This window comes from Equus caballus, chromosome 2, assembly GCF_041296265.1.
Source record: "Equus caballus isolate H_3958 breed thoroughbred chromosome 2, TB-T2T, whole genome shotgun sequence".
Lineage (NCBI taxonomy): Eukaryota > Metazoa > Chordata > Mammalia > Perissodactyla > Equidae > Equus > Equus caballus.
In genome coordinates, this window is record NC_091685.1 from 12,602,941 (window position 1) to 12,615,940 (window position 13,000).

Sequence of the window (13,000 nt, forward strand, 5' to 3'; positions counted from 1 at the left end):
AATAATAAAGCCTGCATATTGAAAAAAAAAAGAGAATTTTTTAAATGGGTAAAGACTCTGAACAGTCGTTTCTTCAAAGAAGACATACAAATGACCAATAATCACATGAAAAGATATTCAACGTCATTAGTCATTAGGGAAATGCAAATCAAAACCACGTCAGACCCACTAGGATGGCTAAAATCAAAGACAGACAATAGGAAATGCTGATGAGGATGTGAAGAAATCAATATCCTCATACACTGCTGGTGGGAATATAAAATGGTGCAGTTGCTTTGGAACACAGTCTGCTGTTTCCTCAAATGATTAAACATGGTCATCATACAACTCAGCAATTCCACTTCTGGGTTACACACCCAATAAAAATGAAAACATCTCCACATGAAAATTTGTAAACAAATGTTCGTAACAGCATTATTTATAGTAATCAAAAGGTAGAAACAACCCACATGACCATCAACTGACAGATAGACAAAATGTGGTATACCTCTACAGTGGAATATCATTCAGCAAGAAAAAGGAATGAAGTACTAGTAACTTGCTACAACATGGATGGATCTTGAAAACATCATGCTAAGTGAAAGAAGCCAGTCACAAAAGGCCAGACATTGTACAATTCAATTTATGAGACACGTAGAGAATAAGCAAATCTATGGAGGCAGAAAGTAGCTTAGTGGTTACACAGGGCTAGGGGTACAAGAGGATAAGGAGGTGACAGTTAAAGGGTACAAGAATTCTTTCTAAAGTGATGAAAATGTTCTAAAATTGACTACAGTGATGATGGCTGCATGTATCTGAATAAACTAAAAATCACTGAATTGTAAAGTTTAAATAAATGGGTGAATTGCATCACATGTGAATTATATCTCAATAACCTTTTAAAAAAAATGTAATTCAAGAATAATCTAGATCACTTGGCCTAGGCTATGACTCTAGCAACCTCAGTCCAGGAATTCCCTCTGTAACACACCACCTTAAAATAATGCCTTAAAGAAAATACAGATATTTGAGACCACCCCAGACCCACTGGATCAAAATCCTTATAATGGTACATGGATCTTTCTTTTTTTTTAAGTTCCAGAGGTTAGAAGCGGGGAGTGGTGGGGCTTTAACAGACATGTAGAGAACAAGTGGGGAAATTTGAATATGATCTTTATATTAGATACCATTATTAAATAGATATTAAACTTCTTGGATCTGATGATATACTGTGGTTATTTAGGAGACTGTCCTTGATCTTAGGAGAAATACTTAACGGTGAGGCATCATAATGTCCATGACTTGCTTTGCAATGTTTCAGGAAAAAAAAAAAAAAAATATATATATATATATATATATATATATATATATACACACACACACACATATAAACAGATAAAACAAATATGGCAAAATGTAAAGTTACAACCAAATTCATCAATCTAAGTAAGCTTACATGGGTATTCATTCTATCATTCTTTTCATTTTTCTGTAGGCTTGAAATTTTCAAAATAAAAAGTTGAGGAGGAAAGAAGTTCCACAAATGATCCTGATTCTCCCTGTGGCCTAAGAGTCACAAACTTTAGGTCATATAAGGAAATCTTTTGATCCAAAAATTAACTTCCCACTTGCTGTAAGAAGACTTCTTCCCCTATCCCCACTTCCCAGGATGGACAAACGAACACAGCTTTCTACTCCATATATGCCAACCCAAAAGACTTATAATCCCAAAGAGCAGACAAGATTACATTTTGATAGGAACAAGTTTCTGTTACTTTACCCTGCAAATTACTAATCTTCCTTGTCCTATGGCTACAGGGAAGAGTGTTAGATCAGGGTAAAGTCAATGGGTGCCTTAATGAAGAGGCAGGACCACCAAGGGTAAAAGGGCATAAGATGCACTCTCAGGCAGGAAACAACCTGCCCAGACTACACAGCTTAACCTTTGTTAGGTCCTGGCTATCACAAGCCCAGACAAAGAAAAGGCTCATTCTTTCATCTAATATATACTGAAGTGCCCACTGTGTGCAAAATATGTTCCCTATCTTCACGTACTAAATATGAATACCACAGAGCTGGACACAGAAGCAACACAACTTCACAAGATTTAGAATCATTTTTATAAGTAAGATCTTTCCCAGGAAATTTATTCGTTAAAGTTATAATCATACTGAATCTTTTTCTTGACTCTCACTACATACTCAGTATCAGTGACAGCATGAGAGAGCAATCAGAATATAAATTCAATTAAATTCCATTCTTTTTCTATACTTCACTTTGAGAAATTAAACTATCCAAACACTAAAAGGGAAAATAACAGATGTGGCAATGACAAATGACAACCAAGGATTTGTTCATAGAGCAAGGGACCATCTTTATTAACACTTACCAAGCCAGCAGTAAGAGAAGGCGCAGACTGTCCAAGGGACTGGTTCCTCATTCGAACCAGGTTTGATGCTTCTCCTGAAGACTGCCAAGTCACCTGTCCCACACTGCTATGGACACTGCTGGACAAGGGGAGCAGCTGCTTACCTTCAAACACAAGATTTGGAAAATATACTTGCAATTATTTCTTAATTAACAAATTAAAAAATAAAATGATATCAAGAGGATAAAAGTATATCGATCCAAAACAAAGTGAAGTTCCTCCATATCCATTTTAGAATCTGTAGCCCTTTAAAAATTCCAAGTGTCTTGGTGGTGAGAAGAATTGCAAGTGGAACACTAAACTGAATTGACTGTTTTAAATTCTCTGTAACATCTACCACCAAGTCAGCCACTGACCCTGACACTAAACCTAGCAGGTTAGGAGTTTTCCAGCCCCTTCCATCCCTTTTAGTTTCTCACCAACCCAACGCGACACAAGTGGGGCTGACAGCTTTCCCCTAGACAAGTTTGGCCCTTAGGTTTTCAGAAGACAAACAATGAATCTACACTGCTCTCGCCAGACCGCATGGTTCAGTCCAGGTTGACTGACTGCCTTAATCTCACTGAAAGACTACAAGAAAGTCACTTATAAAGACTGAGTACCTAGAATCGCAATGACTTTCCAACCAAGGTGCCAGTCCCATTTGAACCCCTTCCTTCCCACCATTCTTCACATTGCTGCTAGTGATCTAACCGAAACAAATGTGGTCAAGTCATTCCCTTCCTTAAAACTTCTGATCACTCCCTACTGTTTAAAGAATTAAGCCAAACTTTTAAAATACTAAAAAGATCCTCCATAAATCCAGATTATCTTCCTGGCCTCATCTCTTTCCACTCTTTTCCATACCCACTCACTCGCTCAGCTTCAATATCACACCCTACACTTTCACCTGGCTTCATCTTGACCACCCAATTCACTTGAAAATCCTTCCTCTTCCTGGCAAAATTCTATTCATCATGGAAATGCCCACTGTGACAAAGGTGTGAGCAAAAGGAGGTTTTGGTTTTGGTTTGGCCAAAAAATACCCTTTTACTGCAAACAAAATGTGATGCAACTTATTTGGAGAATAATTTAGCAAAACTTATTAAAATTTTAATTTGAATATGTTTGGACCCAGCATTCTACTTGTAGGAATGTAATATAAAGGAAAAAAATAGTAGATCAGACTATTCACCTTAGCAATGCTCACCATAATAAAATTGGAAATAAGATAAATGTTCATTATGAGTTAAAGAAATGATAATATCTACACATAATGAAATACTAATCCCATTAAAAAAAATGAGGCAACCTAACATGTAGTCAAGAGAAAAACATTCAACATTTCTTGTTGAGTGAAAAAAGCAGAAAGGAAGTATGAAGCATATAATCCCAATTTTGATTTTAAAATTAAAAAGTTTGTGTATATTTATATAAAATTTTTAATGTATATTTAAACATAATGGAGAATATATAAATTGTTTGAAGGGAGGGAGACAAGGTAAAAATTAAGAAGTATTTTTCACTCTGACATGATGCATGTTTTTGTACTCAGATTTTTATAACTGGCATATTTTACTTTTTTAAACAGAAACACGCAGTATTTTTTCAAAATCTAGTTATCTGTCAAGTCTCCTCTCAAATATATGCTTTACTTAGAAAGTTTTCAGTAAAACCCTACACAAAAAATAGCAGTGGTTCTCTACTCAAAATTTCCATAAGCCTAGAGTAGAGCCTGTCTGCCTTCTTTCCTTCCTCCAGACGATCTGTCTACTCTTCATCTATATATTGTAAAGGAAAGCTAGCATGTTAACTTACCCTATCCACATATACAAGGCTAGTATCATATCTCTATCTCTCTTCAACATACGGGCCTGCTGGGGAAAGAGGCTCACACAAGTGCAGAAGAAACCCATTTGGACATATACTAGTCAGAGCTCAAAGTGTACCAAGGATTGCCAAGAATTTGAGGAAAACAAACAACATAAAACAGAAGGAATAACATGAACAAATGGAGCAAATAGCCCTTCAGTAAACAAGTAACTCAGAAAAAAAGAAAACTTCTTAAAAATTCTAATTATTATTCTTACAATGATTCAAGAAGCTACTGTATAAAATATTCCCAGTTAAAGGTGGCTGACTGAGCACATACTCTTATCTTTTGTCTCCCAGGAAACTCCACTAAAATGAGAATAAGGAAGTAAAATAAACAAAGGTTATAACCAGACACAGAGAGAGAGAGAGACAGAGCGAGAGAGAAGGAGCGAGAGAGAGTATGAGAGGATGACCAAATTTGGGGAAAATCTAAAGCAGATAGGTGAATCATCACCAAGAGAACTGGGCAAAGAAACACCCAAGGTATAATAAGCACAGGGGAGGCTACAGTTAAACGGAGGAGGAGGCAGTCGTGCAAAATCTCAGATAAGTTCAGTATTCAGAAAGGCAAGAGACCTAAGAGGACATAAAGTAAGACATAAGGCTGAAATCAGATTAACTGAAAGTCTGTAGACAGAACAATCAAACACAACCACATTCCCACATTGTACCACCCAGAAGCCAGGCAACTACCTCGCGGGATAAAAGTGATTTAGCATCACCGGGCAAAGCAATGGATTCTGGTTGTTAGGTGCTCAGAAAAAAAGAGTTGATTCAGAAACAAAAGAAAACTTAAAAAAAATTTTTTTAATCCAAAACTTCTACCTGAGGTCAAATGGATTCTCTTTTTTCATACTCTATTGATGGCTTAAAATTATGCCACATTGTAATGGCCTCCTACCTGGACCGTGATTTCCTTATATAATTTTTCCCCCTTGAATTTTTTAAGACTTTTCTATGGAGGAGGTAGGGAGGCACTATGGGCTTTGGAATGGGTTTTGGAAATGGGGAAAAAAAGATCAAAAGAGGCAAAGGATGTGAAGTCTACAGAAGTGAGCAGAGAGCAAAAATCAGAGTGAAAGGGAATAACCAGGGATAGTAGTCAACCAAGAAATACCTAGCATAATCTTCCTCAAAAAAAAAAAAAAGAAAAGAAATATCTAGCAGGTTCAAGAGGTTAGTGTTCAGAGATGCCATGAGGAAGTAGTAAAAAGAAGACAGCCTTACCCATAAGTGTTCTAGTCAAGACTACCACCAGACAGAAAGCTGTCAAGATACCAAATCAGTTGATACATCCTTAAATATTGACAACACAGTCTCACATTTCTTAAAAAGCAAAATTAGGGCCAGCCCTGGTGACCTAGTGGTTACATTCAGCATGCTCTGCTTCAGCGGCCCGGGTTCGGTTCCTGGGCAAGGACCCACACCGCTCCGTTAGCGGCCCTGCTGGGCTGGTGGCCTACATACTGAAAAACAGAGGAAGACTGGCACAGATGTCAGCTCAGAGTGAATGCTCCTCAGCAAAAAAAAAAAAAGAAAAACGAGATACATACCTGACAAAGAACTAGCCAGGCTTCCTCTCCGTAACTTACAGTCGTCCTGACTAAGCTGTCGTTGAAGTTTAGCTTTGCCAGTGGATGAAAATATGTCAGGATTACTGAGCTTCCTGAAGAGCAGGGGACTAAGTCCAGCCATCACATCCTTCAAAGAGAAAAAAATAAAACGAAAGTCTTTAACGTCTTTTCTGAAAGTAAAAGAACTGTATATTAAACATCTCTACCACATTCAATACACTTAAAAAGTGCCATAATTTTACATTTCCTGGTCAATAGCTAAAGCCAGAAACATATTTCTTAGTAAAAGCTCTTTGGATATGCTATGAAGGATGTGGGACATTGTTTATAAAATGTGAAAGGAAAAATAGGGGAGGAGGCTCACAAGATGACATGATAAGACATTTTGATAGGATGTATCATTCATAATGAATACACACCTAGTTATGTTTACTTATTTACTTTTCTCCTTTTATTCACACTCTTCCTATATCAAGTAAAGTGTATTTTGGTTTTTCAAAAATCATAAATAACAGACCTTCCTTTACCTGTCATACAAAGTTAGAAATACTTCTAACATTCAATTAATGTTAAAATAAAACTTAGAGCTTTCTTTATCTGCCTATTGTGAAAATTAACAAAAGAGTTGGGCAAGCTTGTAGAGGACGCTCTCACGTCCTATCTTGCGTTATCAATTACTCCAAACAGGAAGAGACGTGTGCCTGCATCTCTGACAGGAAGGATTTGCAACTTAACTATCCAGCAGGAAGAAGGAAGATTTCTCTCCTCACCCAGCAAAAGCCTAGCCAATGAGAGACTGTAGCACCCCAACCAACGGGAACCCTCTATACTCTGGGCTCTCAATTTCCTCCAATGGACTTTATGTTCAACCCAGCCCCTCCCAACTCCCCCTTTTCCTCTATAAAAACAAACCCCTTTGTTTCTCTGGATTTCTCTATGGTCCGCCATAACCTGCATATCCTAAATGGCAATTCTTCTGGCTATTCCCAAATAAACTCGTTTTGCGGGTAAAACAACTGGCTGATTTATTTCTTAAGTTGACACTATTATAGAGGCTAAATACATGGTATCAATGAAAAAGCATAAAAGTACTATGGAGAAAATACAGACAATATGAAATATTAACAGTGCCTCCCACCCCTTTGCCTTTATTTCAGTCTAGTCCATCCTACCCCATCCTAATGCCTCTTCCTCCTCACTCAGTAAGCAGTGTCCAACATATCATCAAGATTCAGACATTCAGAAGCAAACACTCACCTAATTGGCAGCATTAAATAAGAAACTATGCTGCAAAAAATAAGGCAAATGAGGTATGTCTTTTATACTTGAGTGAAGAAAGCTACAACAAATACAGATAAAAGTGGCACATCAAACTGATCTGAACAACAGAAAAACAAAATGAGAAACATAAGGAGAAATAACTGAAATCTGTGTTACCTGCCATTTGAAAAACAAGACTCAAGTAACTGGTACCATGGCTATACTAAATGTCTGGGGGGAATAAATGGAAATATGTCCACCTCCTTGAGAAAACATCAAAAAAACAAACAACAAACAAAAAACCCTCTAAGGTCATATACTGTGATTGGTGGGTTCACATGGGAAAGTACTAATATTGGTTGGTGGTGGCCACCCAGAATATAATTTACAAAATCCGAAGCATAAAAAGAAGAGTAAAGGGGCCAGCCAGGTGGCACAGTGGTCAAGCTCACATGTTCTGCTTCGGCGGCCCGAGATTCACTGGTTTGGATGCCAGGTGTGGACCTACGCACTGCTTGTCAAGCCATGCTGTAGTAGGCATCCCACATATAAAGTAGAGGACGATGGGCACAGATGTTAGATCAGGGTCAGTCTTCCTCAGCAAAAAGAGGAGGATTGGCAGTGGATGTTAGCTCAGGGCTAATCTTCCTCAAAAAAAAAAAAAGAAGAAGAAGAAGAGTAAAGTTAATGAATAGAAATAACTGAAGAGAGAAGGAAAAGTATTTTTAAAATTGGGAGTAAAAGGATAAAAGGATGAAGGAGGATATTTAGGCATTGTATCATTAAAGCAATTGATGTATCCAGGCAACTGTAACAGGAGTGAGCAGGGAGAAAGGAGAACTGGAAGCAGTAGTTAATGTAAAAAGAGAAGGCAGTAGGGCATATTCCCACCATCTGGTATGTCAAGAATGAAACAGTACCAAGGAAGCAGGATTTGCGCACTAATGCTGGTAATCCACCAAAAAGAGCTGGTACTCACAGAAGCAACAACCCCAGCAAGAGGCCTGGGGGTGGAGGGAAGTGAGGAGGCCTTGGAAGATATGAAGCTGAAGCAATATCCTAGATGAAGGCAATATGGAGAGGGAAAGCTCCCACCCTAGAAATAACTTAGAAATGAGCTACATGAGAGAGCCAGCACTTGGATGCTACGCTGTATGGATGAACAGTCTTAGGCAGAAAAAGAACCACCACCAAGAGAGGACTAGATCAGCACCAATTAAGAGAAAGCCACCTCTTTTTCAACCTTCCTGTTCCCTATCATAACATACTAAAGAAGCGAAGCCAGAAAACAGAGGAGAGGAAAATCAAAAGCAGGTCATGCCCCTTCTTACTCTAAGTCTCTCTTCTCAAAACCTTGCAAAGGAAAGAAAATGTAAATTAAATTGGATATGAAATTTAACTTTCAAACAAGAATGTCTTTTTAACTTTTACTGAAGTATACTACTCATTTCAGAAAAGTACATATATCTAAGCATATAAATCAATGAATTTTCACAAGTTAAACATATCCATGTAACCAGCATCAAGATTTTTAAAAAAAAAAACAAAAAAAAGACATAAGCAGTCACCCCAGAAAGTCCCCGATGCTCCCTTCCAGTGGTTACTCCAGAACCCTCCAGGGTAACCACTACCCAGGCTTTGAACAGAATAGATCATATAAAGTGAAATATTTTCTATGAATGGAATTACTCAGTATGAACTGTTCTGTGTCTTGCTTCTTTTGCTCAACTACACTGAACTTTGTAAAATAGCAGAACATTATTCAATTTACCCAAGAGACCATTAAGGGACAGGACAGGAGAATGAAGCAAGTAAGTTAGAACCACACATAGCCCAAGAGAGAAAGACAAAGGGCATGAGAAGTAGAACTTCCTTACTAACTTATTTCTTGCGGTTTTCTAGTTCCCATTTCTAGTCACTTACAAGGTCCAGCCAAACTACATGTTTGCAGATTCAATGGGCTACCATTGCACCCTCATAATAAGCTCTTTCTTTCTGCTTAAACTAGATCAAACTGGCTTCTATCATCTCTACAATCAAATGATTCTTAAGCAAAATAGGAAGTTAATGAAGGGAAGGAGCCTAGGATGACTTCCTGGTTTCTGACTTGGGTGGTATGCTTATCAAGCCAGAAAATAAAAAAGGAGCAACAAGTTTACAAATAAACACTGCTGTGGTAACAGTAAATATTAGCATAACTACAAATTAGAGTACTTTTCCAATAACTATTAGGGGAACTATAAACATTTAACTGGAAAGAAGAAAACAAAGGAGTTATGAATATCTCTCCTCAACTACATGAAGGCTATCTCCTCCATTACAGGAGAGTCAGAGGCCAGAATTAGAACTACAGGATGAAACAACAGAGGGAGAAGTAGGTTCAGTTAGAAGGAAGAACTGTCTAACAGTGAATAGGCCACCTTATAAAGGAACGGATTGCGCCAATAGAAATACCGAAAAAGTAAGGTGAAAGGGGGCCTGAAGCAGTGATTCTCAAAACGTGGTCCCCAGACCAGCAGCATCAGCATCACCTGTGAACTTGTTAGAAATGCAAATTCTCGGGCCCCATTCTCATCTACTAACTCAGAAATTCTGAGGGAGGGGATCAGCAATGTGTTTTAACAAACCCTCCAGCTGATTCTGAAGCATTCTAAAATTTGAGAACCTCAAGACTAGATCAATAACTTTCAATATGATGCCATCAACACACGGATGCGCTGATCAATTGTGAGGATTGTGTCACAAATTATTTGAAATTGATAATAAAGTACTCAAGTTTGCTACCAGTTTACTTTCTTAAATAAATGAAAGCAGGTTCTTGGTAAACACTACAATAAAGTCAATTCACATGTATGACAACATTCTTTCTTGAGATTATTTTAAAACGCAGAATTATAGCTAGCATGCCAGAAATTACAAGTAACCTGTATTTATCTGCCATAGCAATATTCTAACAATAACATATCTAACATATGCCATGTAAATATCAATTGTCGAAAAGAATGGTACACAATCTGTATATGTTCCTTCCAACTCTAACAGCTTATTGTTTTCTCTTTTAATTCAGAGTACTGAATTGTGGCTATTTTGCTATTGCCCAGGGAGTCCTCAGAGTCCTCCCTCTCTTGGCTCAGAACCATCTCCCCCCTCCACAATACCAAAGCAAATCTCAGGCTAACTTTACCCACCAAACTAGTTTTGTGCTTATACCATACTATGCTACTAAGGCTAGGATTTGAAGTAGGCAAAGGATTCACAGCTGAAAACAGGAGTCTACATACTAAAAACCTGTCTATCAGGCTAAAAAATCAGGGTTAATGCTCATTAGGAGTCGTCTTATCCCTTATGACTGGTAATGCAGTAGGTGAAGAGAATTCTATACCCTGTGGCAGATTCTTCTTCTTTTTTGTTTTTTAAAGATTTTATTTTTTTTCCTTTTTCTCCCCAAAGCCCCCCAGTACATAGTTGTATATTTTTAGTTGTGGGTCCTTCTAAATGTGGCATGTGGGATGCCACCTCAGCATGGCCTAATGAGTGGTGCCATGTCCGTGCCCAGGATTCGAACTGGCAAAACCCTGGACTGCCAAAGCAGAGCACACGAACTTAACCACTCGGCCACAGGGCCAGCCCCTGGCAGATTCTTCTTGACCTACCCTGCCAAGAGTCAAACCCAGTTGCCACACTAATCAAAGTCCATTCTCTTAATCTCTATCAAAAGCCTTTGCTGGACATCCATATGCAAAAAAAATGAACTTTGACCCATACTTTAAGCATATCAAAAACAACATATACAAAAATTAATTCTAAATGGATCATGAATCTAACTATAAAACCTAAAAGTATAAAACTTCAGAAGAGGAGCTAGCCCTATGGCCTAGTGGTTAAGTTCGGCACACTCCATTTCAGCAGACCAGGTTCAGTTCCCAGGCACAGACCTACACCACTCGTCAGCAGCCATGGTGTGGTGGTGACCCACGTACAAAATAGAGGAAGACTATTTTGCTCAGGGCAAATCTTCCTCAAGCAAAAAAAAAAGGAGATTGGCAACAGACATTAGCTCAGGGTGAATCTTCCTCAGCAAAAAAAACAAAAACAAACAAAAAAAACTTCAGAAGAAAATACAAGAATAAATTTTTAAACTTTGAGTTAGGTAGAGTTCTTAGACAAGAAACAAAGCACAAGTATAAAAAGAACACATATACAAAGGGGACCTCATCAAATTTAAAAACTACTACTCTTCAAAAGTTACTGTTAAAAAAATTAAAAACGGAGCCAGTCCTGATGGCCTAGCAGTTAAAGTTCAGCGCATTCTGCTTTGGCAGCCCAGGTTTGGTTCCCAGGCGCAGAACCACACCGCTTATCTGTCAGCAGCCATGCTGTGAGCAGTGGCTCACACAGAAGAACTAGAAGGACTTACAACTAGAATATACAACTATGTACTGAGGCTTTGGGGAGGGGAAAAAAAAAGAGAGAGGAACATGGGCAACAGATGTTAGCTCAGGGCAAATCATTCTCAGCCAAAAAAAGAATTAAAACAAATCACACACAAGGAAAAAATATTTGCAAAACACACATCTGAAAAAGGACTGGCATTCAGTGTAAATAAAGATCTTTCACAATTCAATAATAAGAAAATACACAAGCCAATAAAAAAAAAATGAGCAAAAGATTCAACAGACACTTCAACAAAGAGGTAAATACATCAAATGAACATATGAAACCCACCTCAAAACCATTTATCATTAGGGAAACAAAAGTTAAAATCAAATGAGAGGTAACATCAGCAAAATGGTGGATGGAGTGCGCAGCTCCAAACTAACATCCTTCCACAGAAACATGGAAAAACAAGCAGAAACTGTCAAAAACACCTTTATCAGAAGTCTGGAAAATAGTCAAAGGTTAACAGCAACCAAGAGAATGATGAATCAAGAAGTCAACTTTAAAATGGTAGGAAAGCTTGTGGCATTTCTATTTGCCCTTGCCCCACCCACTCTTAGATGCGGAAGCAGTCTTGAAGACATCAGCCAGTGTTCCCAGCATGGGTCTCTGGTTCCAGAAGAAGCCAAATAGACCTTATTTGCAAATTACTGTTTATGTCTAACTTGTCTGGAGACTACCTGAAGGACTGACACAAGGCACTGCTCCCTATTTCACCTGACTCAGAATCTGCTCAACTTAGCAGTGAGCATTGCTCAAAAACACTGTAAGGTGATCCAAACACTCACAGCCACCTGGGCAAGAGATTAAAAACAAGACACACAACAGACTGCCTAAGGTCTGGGAGGAAAAGGAGAGAGTTTCTCTGGGAAATTAGGGCAATCAAAAACACCTGTGTATATAGGGTAATTTAGAAAGCCCGAGGCAAAATGCATGCTCAGAAAAGACCTGAAAAGACTTTAAGCTTTCATCTCAGGCTGATCCCTAGGCTCAGTTCAAGTCTGCCTAAGCACTGAAGAAGGGCCCCAGCAAAAAGTCAATCTGCAAAGACTGGGAGATAGGTTAGTTTGTTTCTTTGTTTGTTTGACTCCTGGTGATCAAGGAAATCTCCATTAAAACACCAGCTAGGGAACAGAGACTTCAATACTACACACAGCTTCTGCAAAAAAATGTCATGAAAACTCATTAGACAAATGGACAACTACAGCCTTCAACAATCAAAAAACAGGAAACCCTGGGGAAAGGGGAAAAGCAGATTTCCAGGGTTACCAATATTCAAATATCCACTTTTCAACAACAACAACAAAAAATCACATATACAAAGAAATAAGAAAGTATAGCCCATTCAAAGAATCAAAATAAATTAACAAAAACAATCACTGAGGAAGCCCAGCATTGGACTTAGTAGCAAACTTTAAATCCACTGTCAAATATGCTGAAATCGGTAAAGGAAAACATGGATAAAGAA

The 13,000-nt window shown here is 38.2% G+C and overlaps 1 protein-coding gene across 7 annotated transcripts in view; it reads right to left on the reverse strand.

Annotated features, from left to right (window-relative positions):
* The window catches only part of MAST2 (microtubule associated serine/threonine kinase 2), a 210,942-nt gene that overhangs the window by 176,447 nt on the left and 21,495 nt on the right, over positions 1-13,000 (reverse strand). For 6 of the 7 annotated variants that reach the window (XM_023630698.2, XM_023630719.2, XM_023630711.2 and 3 more), the window contains 2 exons: positions 5,815-5,962; positions 2,369-2,511 (listed from right to left, as the gene is read on the reverse strand). In XM_023630698.2, coding sequence (XP_023486466.1) covers positions 2,369-2,511; positions 5,815-5,962 — 291 coding nt within the window. Of the gene's footprint in view, positions 1-2,368; positions 2,512-5,814; positions 5,963-13,000 lie in introns of those variants that run through there. The other variant, XM_023630750.2, reaches the window with a different exon arrangement.